Source organism: Pygocentrus nattereri, chromosome 21 (genome assembly GCF_015220715.1).
Source record: "Pygocentrus nattereri isolate fPygNat1 chromosome 21, fPygNat1.pri, whole genome shotgun sequence".
Taxonomy (NCBI): Eukaryota; Metazoa; Chordata; class Actinopteri; order Characiformes; family Serrasalmidae; genus Pygocentrus; species Pygocentrus nattereri.
Window position 1 is genome coordinate 3,012,499 of NC_051231.1, and position 20,867 is coordinate 3,033,365.

General features: G+C 42.5%; 1 protein-coding gene across 11 annotated transcripts in view; it reads right to left on the bottom strand.

Moving 5' to 3' along the window:
- Nucleotides 1–20,867, bottom strand: part of LOC108438615 (band 4.1-like protein 1) — a 183,008-nt gene that overhangs the window by 20,411 nt on the left and 141,730 nt on the right. For 6 of the 11 annotated variants that reach the window (XM_037532134.1, XM_037532129.1, XM_037532136.1 and 3 more), the window contains exons 10-18: nucleotides 20,464–20,561; nucleotides 18,509–18,684; nucleotides 16,452–16,621; nucleotides 14,153–14,188; nucleotides 10,836–10,871; nucleotides 7,586–7,621; nucleotides 7,182–7,331; nucleotides 4,384–4,470; nucleotides 2,652–4,253 (exon numbers count right to left, since the gene is read on the bottom strand). In XM_037532134.1, the coding sequence (XP_037388031.1) occupies nucleotides 2,652–4,253; nucleotides 4,384–4,470; nucleotides 7,182–7,331; nucleotides 7,586–7,621; nucleotides 10,836–10,871; nucleotides 14,153–14,188; nucleotides 16,452–16,621; nucleotides 18,509–18,684; nucleotides 20,464–20,561 (2,391 nt within the window). The remainder of the gene's footprint in view (nucleotides 1–2,651; nucleotides 4,254–4,383; nucleotides 4,471–7,181; nucleotides 7,332–7,585; nucleotides 7,622–10,835; nucleotides 10,872–14,152; nucleotides 14,189–16,451; nucleotides 16,622–18,508; nucleotides 18,685–20,463; nucleotides 20,562–20,867) is intronic. The other 5 variants (XM_037532132.1, XM_037532131.1, XM_037532135.1 and 2 more) reach the window with 5 other exon arrangements.

Sequence of the window (20,867 nt, forward strand, 5' to 3'; positions counted from 1 at the left end):
CATCCACAAACGCTGTTAAACTCTAAAACACAAAGAAGAACCCAAATATAAACAGGATCCAGAAACGCTGCCACCTTCTCTGGGCCTGAGCTCATTTAAAATGGACTGAGGGGAAGTGGAAAAGTGTCCTGTGGCCTGACGAATCAACATTTTAAGTTCTTTTAGGAAATCATGGACACTGTGTCCTCCGGGCTAAAGGCCACTCAGTCTGCTCATCTGATTTGGCGCAATATGAAATATGACGAATGAGCCCCTGAACTGATGAGCAGCTCAAATCCTTTATCAAACAAGAACAGAAAAATTTCACTTTCAAAACTACAGCAGTGTCTCCTCAGTTCCCAGGCCCCCGTCCCAACTTTTGTGGAATGTGTTGACAAACACAAAATTGTCATGTTTCATAAAAACAAGACCATTTAAGTTTCAGCATCTCATCTGTTGTTTTTGTACTATTTTACCTTTAAAAAAAATACATGATTTGCACATCATTGCATCTTATTTATATTCTGCACAGCGTCCTAATTTTTTTGAAATGGCGTGGCATTTTATTTTTTTTTTGGCATTAAATTGACCAATTGATTTGATGTCTGACAAAACTAAAACTAAAACTCTTCAAAGAATGACCATTACCTAAGAATAGCGTTTCTCTAGCTGGCTGGTTTTGCTTGTTATTGATTATATTTTGAAGTTGTGTAACAAGTTTTTATGTTGAAATGACAATTCGAAGGCGCAGGAGCTTCAGCTTTAATCAAAGTCTTCAAAGTTGTCTTTGTTCACAGGACTGGCTGAATGCCATCCCAGATGAGATAGTACATGACACAGCTACACAACTAGCCTAATCCCAACTTTCAGTCTCAAGCCTTAAACTCAAGCCAGAAAACGATGGCATACTCTATTTTTAGCCTGAAATCAGTTCATAGAAAAACTGCATTCAGAATATTGGTCAGGAAAAAAGTTGCAATTAGTCCTTGGACCCAAATTGTACAGTGTTAGTCTGACATGTGCTCTCATTATGAGATCACATCTGCCCCCCACGCCAATGACTACTATTTGCTAAGTGAAGGCTAAAACCGTTCCTTAAAATCTGATCACCATCTACGTCTTTAAGATTTACTAGAGAGACCAATTCCATTTCAGACTGAAGTCACCATTCATTAGAATGAAAAACATTGAGTCCAAAGTCTTAAACAGAACAGAATGTGTGTTGCAATAAACCATTATGGCCATTGAAAATGGAACATAACATCCATTGTCAAGAGTCAACGTACAGGGTTAATAAGAGCAAGGTGAAGTGTCTCACGTTAGCAGGAACATAAGCAGAGGTGATGCTGCTACAGAGGATCCGTAACAATTTAAAAGCATCTCAAGCACCATCCAGTGGCAAGATGCTTTCTGTGAAAAGTAATGAATTTTCTCTAGCACTCTGCCACAGTGTCTGCTTTCATTTGTCATTTGAGAGCCTGTGTTGGGCAATCAAACCAACCGAGATCAATGCGATTCAAAGGCTCGTCTGCAGACACGCACTGTTTTCGGCAATCGCAGCGTGCGAGATTACGCTGCTCTCGCATGCTTATCACTTCTCGGCGCACTGGCTCACACATGGTGCCACTCTCCACGCTCCTCCATGCCAGTGTGTCCTCAAACCTCAGATGAAAGCAGGGACGCGATTTGAGTCGTCAGATCCTCGGCCTAATTCAAATTCCTTTCATTCCGCAGCCAAAAAATGTGTTTGCGCCTAATCAAAGTGTGAGAATACAGCAGGGTCTCTGTCGGAGAGCGAGGAGGACAAGCTAAGCAGTCTCATGCCGGTCGTCTGCTTTGTGCAGTCATTTTTTATGCAATCCTCATGCAGCATTCATTTGTCTTTATGAAGTACATCATCACATTATGTGCTGTAAAAGAACAGTAGCTCAATAAGAAACATAATGGCGAAGTGATTATTGAATTTTTGTAGTCTGTGAGTTACCTGCTTGTTTATATCTGCAAATTTACTGCAGAGAGTCCTTAGTATGCAATAACAGATCTGCTATGGGAATGAGCACTGCTGTTTTTCTACAGGAACATCATGGATGAGAAATGGCACAGCAAACATATTTGCATAAAATCTTTAACGCAACGCAAACCATGTCTGAACTCATTGACTTCTTCTGCATATCCGATATATGCAACAAACAGCATGGAGAAGTCCTGAGTAGCTCAGAGCCATGGCATTATGCAAGAGCCTGGGTTTCCTTGCAACGCCTCCACAATCGAGCTCTTGTAGATGCTTGGTTGGAAGGAAAAACCAAGGCTCGGGTTTCTGAAGAGAGGGGATATCAAAGCAAAAGGCCAAAAGCATAGAATGTCTTGTTGCCTTTTTAGGATCTGCAGGATCAATGCTAATACCACTGCTTGCTGTTGGGTGGAGTGGCCCAATGTATAAGCAGGTTGGGCCAAATAGGGCAGTCAGGACTTCCAAATGGTCTCAAGTCAATGTAACAAAAAGCCAAAACCGATGTGGCCTTCTCCAACCCCTCTCTTCATGGATTGGAGGAGAGGATAAACAAAATGTTCATGTCACAACAAGGAAAATGATGAATATGCGAGTTGATCGGAAGCTCATGCGATGCTTTGTTTCCAATAACTGAAAAGCAGAAGACGCAGAGGAGAGTTACCCCATGTTTCTTCTCGGCAGCTTCCAGTACCGGATCATTGCCGGCATTGCGGCTGTTGCGAAGTATCAGTCCTGATTCTCTGGCCTTCTTGGTTTTGACAGGAGGAATTGGAGGAGTACTTTTCTGAAGCCCTGTGATTTTGGAGGCAAGTTGCTGGGCCTCAATGCTTCCATCATCAGGCTGGGGCAGATCCTCAGACCCTGCTTTGGTGGAGTATTTCAACATTTCCTCATCCTGAACAGTACTTCCTTTTAGCAAGTACTCACTGTATACTGATGACTGCAGCTCATAGCTTTGGAAGACGTTGTGGTCCATCATGGATAAACTCGAGTCCTCTTGACATCTATTCGCTTTAACAGAAGTAAGAGTATGTGAAGAGCTTATGTCCTGGCTATCAAATCTACTCGGATCAAACTGTCTCTCTATAGATTCGTTCATGCTGTATCTCTTAAAATGTCTTCTCTTCAGTTCAGACTCTTCCTCGATGTCTAGATCGTCTTTGCACCCTTGACTCTTTGCCCTCTCAGGTTTCAATGGGACGATCCTTGTTAATTCGGAACAGGCATGTCCTGTAGCCCTAACCCTCCTCTGAACCTTTTCTGGATGGACTTCTTCGATGCTCTCTTGTTCAATATTACTAATTTTCTTCTCTTGCACAAACTCTTCCATCCTTTGCTTAGTGTCATCGTCAGGTTCCTCTTCATTTTCACTGTTGTCAATCATGATGACTTTCGTGATCTCAAACTTGACCTCTGATCTTCTTTTAAGCTCATCTTTCACAGGGCCATTGATGGAGTCAGGACCTTCTGGCTGATCTTCAACATTTATGTCCTTTGCTTCAGCTGAGACGTTCTTATCTTGATCTTCCGCTTGTTCTACGGCATCATCAAATACAATCTTATCCTGGATGGGCTTCTGTTCATCCTCCGGATCAGTTCTGTTCAGTTCCTTCTCGTTTTCTTTGTTCGGTGGTCCAGTATGCACATCTGAGGCAGCTTTTGCATGCTCCTTTATCTTCTCCGACATGAACTCTGACCAACTCTCTATTCTTGAAGCGTTCTCATCAGGATGGCTGACTTGTATCTCCTCTTTCCCTGGAGTGTTGTTGTCTTCGTCTGACTCCTCGCTCTCTTGTCTTATGTTTGTTTCTGTTTTTGTCTCATAGACAAACTCTCTTATTCCTAAATTCAGACTCTGAGGTCTTCGCTCCCTGCGAACTTTGCTTGAACGCCGTTCTTCCTTCACCTCAGACTTGGACGTGAAAGTTTCAACCTTCACTGTAGACGGTTCTTCTTGTGATTTGTCCATGGATTCTACAGTCTGAGGTTCAGCTGATGAATCTTCCTGTGTGTCATTCCTTTGCTTTGCCTCTGAAGGCCTTTCCTTTGATGGTACCTTGGGGGATGGGAAACTGTCCATCTGGACCTGCATTTCTTCACCATCTTCTCCAGTCACCTCAATGTGTACCATCTTTCTTTCCACAGGCGCTTCAATGACCACGGGAAGTGGGGAAACATGGACTTTGTCCTTTTCCGTCTCTTCCATTTCATAGTCCTGTTGGTAAGTGTTCTGTTTTTCAATCAACACCCACTCCTCAGAGCCCTATGTGTTGATACAGATGGAAAATTGTTAGTTTCGCTGTTGCAGGGCCAAGATAAAGTTCTCAGATACAATCAATACAAATTGTTTATTTCAAACAATTTAAAAGGTAGATATTTGCAAGCAAAGCAACCTCAGGCGAAGTCACCAATGTCTTCTGGATGAAACCTTCCACTGAAAGGCTGTTTACAGGTTCCCTCCCCCCTGCTCCAATTGCCTCCTGATGGTTGGTAATGCCCAAGACCCGCAGGAGAGAGCGGAGAAGAGTTATTAACCATTAGATTATGAAGCCGCATGCACCACGCGAGCAAGTAAGTTCTTACAGATGAACAAAGAATCCGGAGAAATGCTTTTCTACACACATTAAAATTCTGGCAGATGAGCCTGCTCTGAGGAGCCCTGGCAACTAACCATTACAGACAGCAGTATTGAGAACAGGTAACAGTTCTCTTGTCGCTCCACCTACACATTTGCACAAATCACCTTTCCCTTCAACAAACCCATTTCTACATCCCCAATTACACAGAAATCTGGTAAAAACAAACGCTTTGAAATCCAATTAAAAGACACATTCTGTTGGAAATAAAAGTCTGATTACCAACACAAGCTTAACAATCTATTATCCAGATCCGAGCACACAGCAAATAATTCTCTAGACCTTCAAGCTGTCTGACTTGTGAATGATCTGGCGCGATCCTATTTCGTGAGGTGATGAAACAGAGCTCGCAGACTTTATAAAAGCAAGTCATAAATAACAGACTGAATTAATGTGGAAAATGTCATCTTAACAATTTGATCACAGTGAGATTCCATTCAGCTGATGTCTCAGCAGCCTCCCGCTGTCTGAAAAGACTGAGGCATTATCTTGCCAGTTAATCAATGTGACAAAGCTAGGATTATGACGTATCTTAAGAAGCTGGGGTGCAGTAAAAATCCTTCATGCAAAACTAATGAAGAACAGTCGGTCAACTGCCCTTGAACAACTGACGAGAACTTTCTTGTATGAGGGGCTTTTTATTATACGAACTAGAGTGCCTAGTCATAACAAAGCACTTTTAATTAAATAACAATTAAATACATTTTTGACTTGTGTTCAAAACGCATTTCAAAGCAGGTCTGAAACAAACAAATATTCACACCATGTAATTGAGACTCTTTGTGGAGAAACGCAGATATTTCTATTTGAATGCGCTTTTGTTGAAAGAATAACATGGAAGGAATAAGAAGAAAAGCAGAATGGGCCTTCGGCAACAGTCGGTGGCAAAAGGTTTGAGATAAGGCAAAAGAAACAAAAGGACTTTAGCTGCAACACACAGAATGCACCGTTTCTTCTCAAATGAAATGCAGTTTGTTGTCACCAAGACTGTAAAAATACAAATAATTGAAAAGAAATTAAGTGAAAAGAAATTAACCAAATGACAGTCATTTTGCACGGTGTACTTAATATCAAACATTTTAACTTTTTAAGTTTGTAATTGTGCTGGATTTTCATTTCAACCTTACTGGGGCATTAGCATTTAATGTCATTTACCTTGTAGTATTTTGTGGTGCAGCATTGCATCCGTCAGCATCATCAGAAAGAATACATGACTTTGAATCCTTAGTCTGTTTTTATTCGTCACTACAGTACCCAGCATGCATTTTGATGCATCTTAAAACCACTGGGATTAATCTGGGAAAAAAAATGCATCTCAAACAACCAGCCTTCAAATATCCGCACCAAAGTGAGGGGGCTGGAGTTTAGGGAATCAGCCTTGTGACCGGAAGGTCGCCAGTTCAATCCCCTCTGCCGAGTATGTGACTGAAGTGCCCTTGAGCAAGACACCTAACCCCCAACTGCTCCCTGGGCACTGTGGATAGGGCTGCCCACTGCTCTGGGCAAGTGTGCTCACTGCCCCCTAGTGTGTGCAGAGGTCTACTTCCTCTGTGTGCAAACACAGTTGGCTAATTGTTCTCAATTCAATTGTAATTTTTCAAAAGTTCCTCCCACCTTCAACACATCATCTGAAAGGAGGTTCTAGCCTTTAAATCAAATAATCTTGAGACTGCTGTGACACCACAACACTCATAAATAAAAGGTAGTAAACGGTCACTGATGCCGTGGGACCCTCAAGGGTACGTCTCAGTACCTTTAGTCAGGGAGCATAACTGAACCATAAACCACTGAAATTATATTCTCTAAATTCCCAAACTGTCGTCACCACTGAGCAGCTTTTCAGTCGGCAGCTGTGACAGAAGAACAGCTGAACAACCTGGAATCAGCCAGAAATGAACCCAACACCATTCGCCAAACTAAACGGGCTGTAAGAAGCTTTACAGACCAGCCGGAACGAAACAACATTAATACTGATCTGGAGTAACTGACCAAACTGAGCTGAACCTGATATTGATACAGTGGCTCAGTCCAATTTGGTCAGACTTCGAAGATCTTTGACGAATGGTAAAAAAAAAGGCTTTTTCATTTTATTATTCTGTTTCAGAACATTAATGAAAAGGAACAAGTACATACCTTTTCACCTGGAAAAAAACTTAAAGGTTCACAATTGCACCTTAAAACCACTGTTGTTCCTTTGAGGGAACATTTACATTGTTTGTACCTTGATGAACGAAAATGTACCTTTATTTCTAACAGTGTAGTAAGCCAGTAAGCATGTTTACAATAGATGCAATGGTTACATTCTGGATTTTGGCCAGAGTGCCCCTTTGATATTTTATAGAATGCAATGCTTATCTTTATATAGCACTAAGATTTTGCAAATACAATTATTTTTACAAAACCGTAAAGCCTTACATTGTCAGTATTACTGACAGTCAAACATACAAAACACATTTTCAGTACTACATATTTTTGCTTTCTTTGTACAGATCCAGACTTTGACCTCCAGTATACCTCTATACTCCCTTACCCCCAGACTCCATTCCCATACTCACAGCCTTCTTCTCGGGCGTGCCGCCCGGGGAGGTCCCAGACAAGCGCTTTTCCCGGTTCATCAGCTTGCTGTTGGGCTCCCTCAGGGCTCTCTTCAGCTCGTTAATGCTAGCCTGGTGCTTCAGGAGCACATCCTCTGACTTATCCAGAAACTGCAGAGGGAGAGAGATAAAACAAGTGGGTCTTAGTCGCTTCATTGACCTACAATAGGTGAATGTGAGTACTTCCTTTGAGGATTACTGGCAGCGCCGTGGCTGAAAACACTCGTCGATAAAGCACGAACAAACCACAGACAATAGCAGTTACAGTGCAGTAAACGTTCCCCCTGAAGCTTCTCCTACCCGCAGTGCTACAAACGAAGACGCAACATACGTAAACACTGTGTACTGGAAGGAGTAACAGGTACCTCCTGCTTGTGTCGAGGGGTAGACTCCATCTCCAACTGACGGGTCAAATGTGGGGCAAGGGGAAGGCAGCATGAACGAACAGGGTAGAGAGATGCAGGTGTGTTGGAAGAGGAACATTAGGAGGACATAAGAAGACATCACAGAGACAAAAAAGGAGAGTGCAGTGGGCAGACAGGACCATCAGTGTTTCCCCTACTACTACAATTTAAGCTTCACAGCAATCGCAATCACTCGTCCACTGGGCCCATCAATAACTCTTCTCTTCCACAGCAAACAGAAAGGCAGAGCAGTAAGACACTGATTGCTGAACACGGTGTCTGGTGGTTTCCTTTCGCGGCGTATTTATATCGATCGGCTGCTAAGATGACCTTGAAATCTGTTTTAAATCAGGAGAGTCGCGGCGTGAACAGCAAGCCAAAACTGCTCCATGACGTTTATTCGTTTAGACCAAGAACGACTCATAAGAATAACCAAGTATTTGCTGCGTTCTCCGGCGGAGGATAATGTCAAAATGCTGCGCCTCTAATAACTGTGTAGTTACACCTGAATAACATCTGCGACAGCGTTACTACTGCTGATTTAGTCAATGATATAGATGGATTACAGAAGTACAGCCTGTATAATTACACATGCAGATCGACTTCAGTTCTGCCTTATTTAACTACACAAGTCCTCTAGACAGGAACTTTCCTGCAGTGCACTTTATAATAAGTGGACAGTTCCTGTGTAGTTATTATGTAAGTACTGTGTAATAATGGAGGGGTCATATAGACACTGTTGTGGGGAAATGCGACAAATTCAATCAGTCATTAGAGTTACATGTTAAGATAAAGTGGGACCCAAAATGCTTTAAGCATTAGATTAGTACAAACTAAACTATCAACTTCTTAATGCAGTAAAAAATTAAATAAATTTTTTATATCACTAACATGTTTCTAGTTCACTCCCCCTGAGTGTTGCTATGGTGTGCCTATGATTGTAGGCCTCTCATTCAAAAACAGCTCTTAAACGGTTTCTCAAGCAAGCACTTTCAGCACACTATGCTGGTCAGTGCAGGGAGACCGCTGGGGGAAAATCAATGAGCAAGAAACAAACCAAGAGCAATGGCAAAGTGGATGAGCGAGAGGCTACAGCTATACAGGAACTGGTACTATTGACACTATGTTCTAAAAAATAAAACCGTCTTGGAGACAAAATATTGACTGGCACAGCACTCAATCACTGCTGAGCAACCATCTATAAACACTACTTCTGAGAAGTGAATGATAAATACTGGCAAAACTCCTCAGAACAGCGCAGCCGTACGAATGGTAGTGGCAGTAAACTGTACGGGAATTTTCCAACATCTGCTTTAATGTAATATCTAACAAAATAACGACGTTGTGGCACAAGGTTCGATCGGTTAGCTAGCTAGATTAGCTGTTTATTACCATAGCTGTTGAGAATTGCTGACAAAATAAATACTAATGAACCCATATGGAAGCAATCTCTGAGGTCTTGCTAAAAGATCTCGTGTAAATGATGACGTTCTCAGCATCTGGTCCGTTAAAAAGGCTTAACTGATTGAAACTGCGCAAACTGCCAGTGCAGAAGTAGCACGGGTTAAAACTGGCTTCTAAGCCCAAGACCCCACTAAATCAATGTGGGACCCAGATCAGCCACTAATGAATACTGTTTAGGGGAAACACTGAACAGTAATATACAAAAATCAGAGACCACCATCTCACTTAGTTTCAAGTCAAATGTCCATTAAGTTACTCAATTTATATTTTTCATAGCGCAGAAAACTAAACTGAAGCATCAACAACTGAAAGTAATATCAAATATAATACCAAACTCAAAACGGAGCTCAACGATGGATTAAAACATTCAGAGAGAATGGGCTCCAGACATCCATGCAGACCTGCTAGACCCCAAAACTGTCCCCCTCGAACAGTTTTCATCTTTGAGAGAAAATTAAGCTCCACTTTTCCTTCAGATCCAAAAACATCCACAGGTGTTTGTCTATCCTTCCACTGTGAGAAGACCACTCAGCGCAGACCACTCAGCGCAGACGGTCTGAAAGGACCCACAGTGTTGAGAAGCCATCACTAAGAAAAGGAAACGAACCTGCTGGTGTTCTCAGAGCAATGACTGACCACCCCAGAGGCTTTATTTACATTTAGGGGTCATACGCCTTCAAAGAAGGGGGCAATTATTTATTATCACCCCCCCCCCCCCCCTAATTCCTCAGTGATGTGAAGCTGAAGTCAGATATTCATCAGATTCTTGCTCGAATTTTCCCGTTCCACCTTAAATGGAGCAGCGGTTACGTTCTGGCGCTTCAGGCGTCAGAACTGCTGGACTATTTAAGGTGGAACGGGAAAGTTACCCAGCTGGCTACTGAGACGTTAGCAGACAGTGATTTTTTATGCTTGTTATGGTAAATGATCAAAATACACTGCCGTTTATTCTTCTTTCTGAAAAAGTTTTCTCCGAAAAACTTCCATTTGGAGGGTCACGTAGCCCCAATGCTTCGCCCCACCCCTGTATCTCTACACGAATCTGGCCACCCACCCCTAGACGTGAACGCGCAAAACCGAGGGCTAAGGGCTGAGTGGTGGGGCGAGGGGTGAAATGGGACCTGGCCCAAGTCTTCTGAAAGCAACGGGGGCTGTACTAAAAAAGAAAAAGGTGGATGCACCATTTGTCTTACATTCAGTTGCTGAGGCTTCTGTGGAATTTTCTGTTGAATATACATTTCTGCTGAAAAATGACTTTAAATTAAATGACTTACTGGCCATTCTGACTGGAAATGGAATAAAATGAAGGGGTTGCTAAAAAAAAAAAAAGTACAGCACAAAAAAAGAGTAGTCTTGATGGACCTGGCAAGATGGCACATACAAGCATGCAGCGTGAGAGAGGGCAGAGACTAAAGCCTCTCTCCACCACGCAGGCTGATGTGGGATTATGAGCAATTCTTTAAAGGGTCTGGAAGGCATTCTGCTGATAAGGCTTCTCCTGCCCGTCATGCTGGAATCCTAATCCACAGCTTTGGAGCAAATGCACAAGCTAATTTTCCTGCCACAGTAATACGACATGGGGTGTGGGCTGCTGCGTATACCCTGTGAAAGGTGACACGACTCGGAGTGCATGTAAAAATGATTATTACAATTATGTAAGTTCAGCCTCTATGTGCATTCAGCAGAAACACGGACACATGTAGATGAACAGGACCACAGACAGCCATGAACCACTAAGGTACAATACCTCTGGTTTCGCATCGAGAGTTGACCCTACGTCCTCCTTCCGCCAGCAAAATGAAAGAGAAGGAGAGAAATTAGCAGAGACACACACACAGCGGAGAGCGGGAGCTGGATACGACAGGAGGGTGGAGAACACATGAGGAGTTCAAGAGGAAAGTTTGGCAAGAGCTGCTTCAAGTTAGACTGAGCGAACGCAAGCAAGAGCGACAGTCTGAATTAGTAATGGCTAATCCAAACAGTCAAAGCAGCGGAAAGGAGCATGACAGGAAGACTTCGAGAACTCCTCTGCACTTATTAGCACCAGGCTTAGTGCTTAGGGCTCATAATCGTACCCAGCAGACCCTTTTTTTGGTCCCTCTTTATTATTGCCTCTAATAACTGTTTAGTTACATGTTAATAACCATGTAACTACTAATCATTTAGTCACAGACGGATTGCAGACGAACCTTATGTAATTAAGACATGTGCGTCAGCTTCGGATTTGGCTCATGTGATCACTCAAGTGTAACAGCCTGTTCTATCATGTAATTACATAAGAGTAATAACACATGTACATGTTATTACATTCGTATTCAGGCTGGAACAGCAGCTGTTTTTCTCCAGCAGTGAAAGGAAGTGTAATAACTTACATTAAGGCATTATTTACACTGTAACTGCCGGCTTTCCACATTTAGCCAGCGTTCATGCTGCTAGTGCTGCGACTCCGTAACCAGTTTCAGCTTTAAACCAGTCTGTAATGAGGCAGAACAGCAGACACCCCTTATATTAATATGGGACTGTTATGGTATTAATTTAATGTGTTAAATTACCCCAAAGCAGCGTCTATATTACCACTCCTTTATTACACAGTACCTACATAACAACTACACAGGGACCGTCCACTTATTATAAAGTGTAACACTAAACTATAGGAAAGTTCCTGTGTAGTAGACCTGTGTAATTACACAGGCTGTGCTTCTGTAGTCCGTCTATAACATTGTAACTACTGCTGATTTAGTCAGTCATTGCATGTTATTCCTGTGTAATTACACAGGCTGTACTTTAACAGTGTCTAAATCGTCAGTTGTGACAGGTACATTGCTGTTGCATACGTTATTCATGTGTAACTACACACTTATTAGAGACTTTCTATAAACTGGGACTTTTCTACTCGATACACTGAGTGAACTTTAAATGCACACTAATACCCAAGAGGTTGTGTAAACAGAATACCGCGATTTTTAAAACGAGACTAAAGCTATTACTGGAAACCCACCCCTCATTTTTCTCGTAGACAGAGAAGAGCTGCCATGGAAGAAAAATGCCAATCATTGCATGTAATTTGAAACCATAAAAACTCCCGAATAAATACTTGCCAGGAAATGAGTCACGTTAAGAAAAACTGCAGCAAAAGGTGTGAATTCAGGCCACATGCTTCTCCGTCAAAGTGTTTTTCCAGCAGGCTGCAAAGCTACGGTAGAGTTGCATAACTTGTATATTTAGTAAGGAAACCGATTATTAACTGACTCATGTAGACCCAGAGTTTTCCTCGTCACGCTTCATTTGAAGGCTACCTGCATAAGGACTTCATTACACACGAATAAGCACTGAATCACATTCATAAAGCAATCGTTCAGCATTTATGAACAGCTTATGTTATTACCTGCAAGACGACAAGATGTTTTATGATAAATAACATTGTGCTGACATAAGGGACCTTAAACTAAGGTGATGGACAGCGTTTCATTTATAACACTCTTATAACTATGTTATTCTCAAATGATGGGGTTAAGACAAGGCTATGCAGATGCCAAATTAAAAACACCATCATCCCTTTAAAAGGCCTACATTTACTTCATAAAGCATCCTATAGCATCTTACGATTAATGGCATAAAGTGTTCCTAAACACTCAACTACTAACTTAATAAGTACATAATTCAACGCTTATCCATGTGTTATGAAGGCCTTTTGCAGGTAGCCATCAAATAAAGTCAAAGAGTGTATGAAGTGGCTGGTCATCGCACAGTAAAGGGTTATACACCATTTCAACAGAACACAAAACTCAACATTTAGACGTTTTCTGAACTCGCCAACACAAATAACACTAACAAACGCTCTCTGCAATAGGAATGAACCAGAGGATCAAGTGTATTTGTTGACATTGTTTAAGTGGAGTGTGAAGCGGAGAAGATCAACACATCCAGTAACTTCTTGGCTCAACGTGTGCTACCTTTCAATATCATGAAAAAAGCGGAAAGTCCCAGGGAGAAGATGTTTCTGCTCTGTGGCACAGATTGGAAGTTATGCAATACAAGAATTGAGATTTTAGATAATTATTATTATGATTTACAATTTCATTTAAAGAACAAAAGTCATATTTTGATGTAACCCTTGTGTGGTGTCGATGTGTGTGCTACTCAACCACATTTTGAATTAATAAAACATACAGCCATAACAATTTACGGAAAAATACTACATGTATAAAATATCACAAGTGGCCGGCGTAGGGTTCTACTTTAGCAGCTGTAGCCAGTCAGCAGCCTGTCCATGTTGTCCACCCTCACAGACACACACACACAAACAGCAGGCCATGTAGGAGGAGAACAGAGTGAAGGACACGGCACCTCCACACTTTTACTCCCCGCGGGTTCAGCCCAACACCACATGTAATATAAAATTGGGGGGGGGGGGGTGGAAACGGGTAATTGTATACACTACATTGCCAAAAGTATGTTTACTTTTCAATTCACCACATTTGGCAGACACTCTTATCCAGAGCGACTTATAGCTGCAAAGTGTGGGCCGCCATCATATTAAACCCTATGGATTAAGAATGGGATGTCACTCAAATTCATATGCGTGTTAAGGCAGACGTCCGAATACTTTTGGCAACATAGTGCATGTTCTTCACAGAAGATGAGCAAAGACTAAGGAATCAGAGGCTGAAATAATAATAATGAACACCACACTAGGGTTAGAGACATGACCGTGCTTTGGAAACCAGACTGCAGTAGTCAGCCTTGACTAAGAATAGTTCGAACTTGACGTTTCTGATGCTGCATAAGCAGCACTTTATTAACCGTGCTTTATGCACAGCTTATTCTAGTGTTTCTGGAGTGCTTTGAACATCTGGATGAACTCCAGCACAATCTCTGTCATCCACCTAAAAAAAGAAGTGGCTGCTGAGAACAGAAACTAAAACAGAACTAAAAGGAATATAAAAAAAAGGCCATAACAACGAGAGTCAAGTTGGAAAATAAACCTAAGTGCCCTTATTTTTACGTGTTACTTTCTCATAAGAGCTCAGGACAGGACAATAGGAGGCAGGAGAGAGAGAGTACCTCCAGCACGGTGCCATCTTTAGGCAGCTCCTCAGTCTGAGCCATTTGCAAAGCAATGACAGGAAAGAAAAACAAGACATATTACAGAAATTGTGCAATAACTAGTGTTTGGGAAAGGTGCCACACCAGGAGCCCCACCCCTCTACCTAAGGCAAACACCTGACTTTACTTTGTTCTTCTGTTCACTAGTCACACCAGCTCGCTGCCCTTTCTCTCCAAGTTGACGTGAATTGAACCGAACGGTACATTAAAAATACTCATTTTCTCCATTTTAACTTGTTTCTTCTAGTTTTCTTCTTCTGTAATGTGTGTTTGATGCTGCAGTGAAGCAAGAGACGCATTGCTACACCTACAGTCGGCTCTAGAATTACTGCCACCCTTCTTTAGTAACCGGTTTGTTTCAAACATGTTTCAACGTATCAGCATCCATTACTAATCATTTGTTAAATCCCTCCCATGGTGAGAAAAACAGCTCTACAGTGCTTTTTCTTTAATCCTTATGAAGGCTGGAGAAAGATGTTGGACCACTCCTACATGCAGAACATTCCCAGCTCCTTGATAATCGTGGCTATTCGCTTGTGGACTTCCTACTTAAAACAAACCACAGGTTTTCAAGTGGGGTCAAATCTCGAGACGGAGAAAGCCACGGCAAAACTGTTCTCCTGAAACCATTTCTTCTGGATTTTGATGTGTGTTTGGGGTCATTATCTTACAGAAAGTTTCTCCTGAGGTCAGGCTTCAGCCTTCTGGCAGAGACAAACTGATTTTGGCTTAACATCTGCTGGTATTTAGTGGAATCCATTACCCTGGACCACTAGCAGTAAAAGAGCCCCAAACAGTCAACGATGTAACAGCGGATGGCTCACCAGACCAAGGATGTGAACCCAGGTGGTCTGTCAGGCTATATTCCACGGCCTACCAGGTGAGCCACCACAGGTTTTGGGGACACAGTGTCAAACAGATAGAGGAGCTGAACTAAAGAACTTCAGCACCGGATGAGTCCAGGAATTGAACCTGGGCCCTACCGGTGCTGCGTGAGCGCTCTACCACCACACCACTGCAGTGCTGAAAGGAGCACCCTTATATGGGATTGCCCAATAAGAGGTGGGAAAAGCTGTCTGAATTTGTAAACCCACCCATTTTCGTCAGGCGGGGAAAAGAACAAAGGACGCCAGGGGAAGACCGGCTCTCAGAAGTGGAGAGAAAATTAAGTAATTGAAAAAAAGACGACTTTCCCAACAGAAACGGAACCAAAACAGCACAGAAAGTAGTTTTTATATAGCTTTTATCTCGAGAGGAGGCTGGAGAAAACTCGAAAAGTGAGGGGGAGTGCGAAACTCTCAGCCCTCTTACCAAAATTACCGGCCGTTCCTCTTGGCTCACGATGAGACAAAGACACAGCAACGTGTATCTTCTTCTCTGCGCTTATAAAGCCTTCTGCCCAGGTGTAGGACGTTGGGCTTGATTGGACATGGGAGGTGTGCGTTGTCTCCCTCTGGTGGCCAGGAGCGCAGATCAATGATATTTGACAGTGGGTTTTCATTTCACTGTTACCGTTGGGCTCTTTACCATCCTGTACTAACATTTGGCTGACGCTCTTATCCAGAGCGACTTGTAGTTTGATCATTTTACACTGGCAGGTGGAGGTGGTGTTGGGAGTCTTGCCCAAGGACTCTTACTGGTACAGTATAGGGGGCTTGAACAAGCAGGTGATTGAACCCCAGTGCACAGCATAGAAGGCAGAGGTATTGCCCACTGCACTATACCAACCGCACTGTTCATGGGGGTAGTACGCTCAAGCGTCCTCTTCCTGTCAAATTTTTAACTGATCCAAGCTTTTTATAACCACTCTGATCTGTTTAATGGTAATTTCAACTTACTATAAATTTTTAATAAACTTTATTGATTTAAGCTGGTCCAGCACCTTCTTGGTTTCACCCATGGCAATGGATGACAAAGGGATGTTACTTGTGCGTAATTCCGTATTTTTATATTTTTACTCCAGAGAAACAGCAAAGACATACAGAGCAATGACGTTCCTGGAGACTAAGATCAATACAAAAAAGATTTCTTCCACAGATACAAAGCACATTGGTTTTATTTAAATTATTCTTTAGCAGAGCCAATCATTTTGCCCCATATACTTTTTTAAAAATCCATCATTCTTAACACTCTTGTTGGACTGAGTTAGATATATAAGCAATTTCTCCAAATATTTCTGAGGAACTTTTGAATCATTACATGTATTTCTTATAAAACAAACAATGAAAAAGACGAAATTCAAACCAAGACGTTTTACCTTAACATCTTTCTTCCTGGTGGGCGTGGTCACACTGGATTCTTCTTGATCCTGGTCCAGACTGAGGTCAGGTTCTGCCTCCTGCTCGTCTCCGGAGAGAAACTGAGTCTCACTCTTCTGGGACAGGGCGTCCTGAGGCTCGCCCATGGTGGAGAGCGGCCGGGAAAACTCTGCAGGTCCCAGAACAGACAGATCGATCAGATCTCCCTGTGAAATTTAGCTGAAGAAACATTTTAGCTGATTCAGGCTCAGATATGTCGTCTGTAAAGCTACAACATCCAAAAGTCAGAGATCACCCATGATTTATGTAATTTCCTACCAAAACAGCCAGTAGGTACGAGTTGTTCATTTCTGAGGATCAGGAAAAAAACAGAAAATTTCACCGAAGCCTCAACGTCTAATTGGAATATCATGTATGTGGTGTTTGGATTGTCCATTCTTTGCCTTTATCGCAGCTTCCATTCTTTTTTGTTTACATTTTTCTGAAGAAATCTGCAGGGATGTTTTTCCACACCTTAATGATGTGCAGGTCTGCTTGTGGTCAGTCCATTGTTCTGAGATCACGAGCAGCTTCGCTGTTTGATTCACAAATGTTTTTCTTTTTTGTCTGTTTCCTTTTTTCATTAACGGCTTCTCGATCAGCTACACATCCTTTCAGACCCATAGTGCTGCGTTGTCTGGATGGAAGTCAGGATGGATGGAAACACCTGCGACGCTCGATTTTCTCCTGCCTTTAATCTTTTAAAGCTTTAAGCGCTGTTTGTCTGATGGTATCAGTTTTGCTGGTCTAGCAGGTCCTGCATGGTTGTTAAGAGTCACATTTATTCATCTGTTCTTGAAATCCAGTTTTGGAAACTTTCTTTCCTTTGACTTTCCTCTGTAAGAAGATGATGCAAGTTGACTATCTTGTATCTAAACTCTTCAGAGTTTATGAAAAAATGAAAAATGAACAAATTGTACTTAATTGACTCCTTGAAATCAAATACATGAAAGATGGTTTCTGACTTTTGCAGGTTCAAAACTTTTCAAGTTGGTCATGCCAAACATTTTTTGCCAGTACTGTCAGGGTAATTTAATGTGTCATAGTATGGAAAATGTTTCAGAACTTCTGAATTGGCCACATTGTATGTTTTAATTTTCCCCCCAGTAGTTTAAACTACAGGGTGGCTGGACTCTCCCTTAGAGATAGGGTGAGAAGTTCAGTCATCCGGGAGGGACTCGGAGTAGAGCCGCTGCTTCTTCACGTCGAGAGGAGCCAGCTGAGGTGGTTCGGGCATCTGGTTAGGATGCCTCCTGGACGCCTCCCTCGGGAGGTGTCACAGGCGAGTCCACCTGGGAGGAGACCCCGGGGAAGACCCAGGACACGCTGACGCGACTATATCGCCCAGCTGGCCTGGGAGCGCCTCGGAATCCCCCTTGGAGAGCTGGTGGAAGTGGCTGGGGAAAGGGAGGTCTGGGCTTCATTGCTTAGGATGCTGCCCCCGTGACCCGAACCCCGGAGAAGCGGAAGATAATGGATGGATGGATGGATGGATAGTTTAAACTAAACAGTAATTATGCATTAAAATGTGTGACCTCTGTAGGGGATGTGTTTATTTCCGCTGACCAGGGGCGTTCAAACGTTTGCAGACAACTTTTAGATACAATTTTTTGGATAACGGGGCCCTGAGCTTCACCTGAAGCCGTCCTTCAATGCCCGTGAGCTGAATGTCCACTTAGTGTAAAAGACATGGGCAAGAAATGAAGCTTCCTTCTAATGTGCCAACCTGCCAGCTACTACTGACAACAAGGTGTGAACAATTTGTGTTTAGCGACCTCAAAACTTTAATGAGCTTTCCTTTCTGTAGAACCTCGGGGATGCGCCTCTGTTTGATTAACTCATTTTTAATTCAACAGCTTTAATTACCTGCTGGCAAAACAACGGCTTTGTTGAGGGTTGAAACAAGGACGAAAATTGGGGCTCGGAAAATTACCTCAGCCCCAAAACAATCAATTCTATAGGAATGAATTGCTTGAAATACAGAAAAGAACAATTAAAAAATGGGAAGTGTACCAACCTCCGTCCAGGCTGCGGGAGAGGAGGTGGCGTTTGCTGGTGGAGCGTTCGAAGTGTGGAGCGGGCCGGTCGATCAGAGCGCTCGCCTGCCGGGTTTGCGCTTGTGTCCGTCCACTGTACCTGAACTTGGAGCCCATCACCAGGAAGCCTTTAGGTGGAGGCTCAGGAGACACTAACCTGGGAGCAGTCAGTGGGAAAGGAGAGCACATACAGCAGATTTTACATCAGGAGTGAAACACTTTATACTCTTCTAACTTTTAGAAGCCACACTTAGCAAAAGCCAGCAATAACAAAAGCACAGCTACTTAAAACGAGCTATTTCACTCCTTTTGCTCTTTAAAACGAGCCAAAATTTCAGAGAAATCTGTGGAATTAGCAGATTCTACTCCTTCACAATGTAAAAAAAACTGCCATGAATGTACTTTATTGTTTTACTGCAGTGAGTCAAACTGAAGCAAGCAACAGTTCCAAAGCAGGCTTTATTATGGGTTCCATGCACTTAATGTAGAGTAAAGTAACTAAAGGTGGAGGAGCCGTGGGGTGGTTGTAACATTACAGTGTGTAGCGAACACTGTAGAGAACTAAAAGACAACTTCTTAACGACCTTCTCTATCTTTCTCTACTGCTGCGGTGCTCCTTAAAAACCGTCAAACCCAATTTCTCAAGATTTTTAGCTGTTTGACAGCATATTTGTCCTCTCCAGTTCTCCACTTCCCGAAACAGCGCTCACTGCCCTTTAAGCATTGCTACTGGGTTACTTGTCAAACACTGACCATTTCTGATTACATCGCCCAGGCGTAGTGCAAACAGCTGGATAACAGGCTGGAACTACAGATGGTTTGAAGGGTCAAACTCACAAAATGCACTAAAGGTGTTGACACAATTAGTGTCAATAATAATTTATCACACTAGCATGTAATTAAGATGTTAACACATTGGCATATTGAGTTGAACACTCTAGCAAAATGAATTTATTAACTCTTGACATTTAAGATTATAAGAAGATTATAGTTTACTGGGCCCCAAGACATGGAAGAAAAAAAAAAGCTGCTAGTTTTAGTGTGTAGAATCCGAGCTTTGTGTGTGTTACTGTGTTTTCTATCCCTGTGTAAAAGATGCATTCAGCTTTGTTAAATCACATTATTTACAAGTCAAATAAACACAACACAACACTCAGAAACTGTGCTATTGACAGAAAAAGTCAGTCTTGGAAAAGACGATTCTCCAGGGGTTCTTTAGTTAAGGCCTGCATGCCGAAAAAAGGTTCTTCGGATTGGCTGATAGTTAATAGAAGCTTTTTGAAAATGGTTCTATATAGTACCAAAAACGATTCTTCTACTGTTACAAGCTTGACGTGGACCCTTTTTGAAGCTCATGTACAGCACATTCTCCATCAGTCTGATACAGCACTTCACCACAGAGCCATTTCAACATGCAAAGGGTTCTTTGAGTGTTCGTGGTACTATATAGAACCACACAGAAGTGTCGATAAACAGAAGAAATTGCCACGTTGGTCTTAAAGGGTTAAGACAGAACACAAATGCCAAGCCAACAGGTTTCCTTCACTACTAAAAACACTGGAGTGGAACGGGAGCGTTCCTCCTCTGGAGCAAAGTGCTAATAAAGACAGCGCTGTTCTCTGCTCCTCTACTTCGCGCTGCAAACTCAATAAGAGCTCCAGGCCAGGCAGACAAACATGTAGACGCAAGTCTGTGCGCAGAGAGAGAAAGAAAAAACGAGTTATGCGAGAATCAGCTCATGCTTGGAGCGAGGGAGAGTTCAGCGGGAGAGAGCTTTGATCATGCAGTCTGACTTAACCACACCTGAGCTTCGACAGGGTCTGAGAGAAGGCTGGGCGAGTGTCTGACGATGAAGAAACGAGGCTGTACTGAAAGAAGCTCGGAAAAACGGGCACGAGGAACAAGCCCAGGCTGAAAAGCTTGCTTGGGAGTTTACCTGAAGAAAGTATGATGTTCAATGCAGACCTTCCACAGCCTCTTCGCTGCTCTGTGGTTGGGCAGCTTGAAGCCAATGGTGCTCTCAAACTGCTCATACTGAACAGAAAAAATACAGATCACATTGGGACTGCGTGATATGGACAAGCTGGTCAATACTGATCAGTACATTAGCAATTGAGCAACCTACTACTGATTGATTGTGATTAATTATTTGAACATTATGTTTCCAAACATTCATTCATTCCATGCAGAACATTCCAAAATATCATGAGCAAAGAGTCGTTTGAAACACATTCATCAAGAACGTCTAAAAATACTACATGGCAACTTCACAGTTGCAGATTCCATCGTGAAGACACCTTTTCACTCATTGTTAAAACTGAATAATCAAGTTTTTTTGAT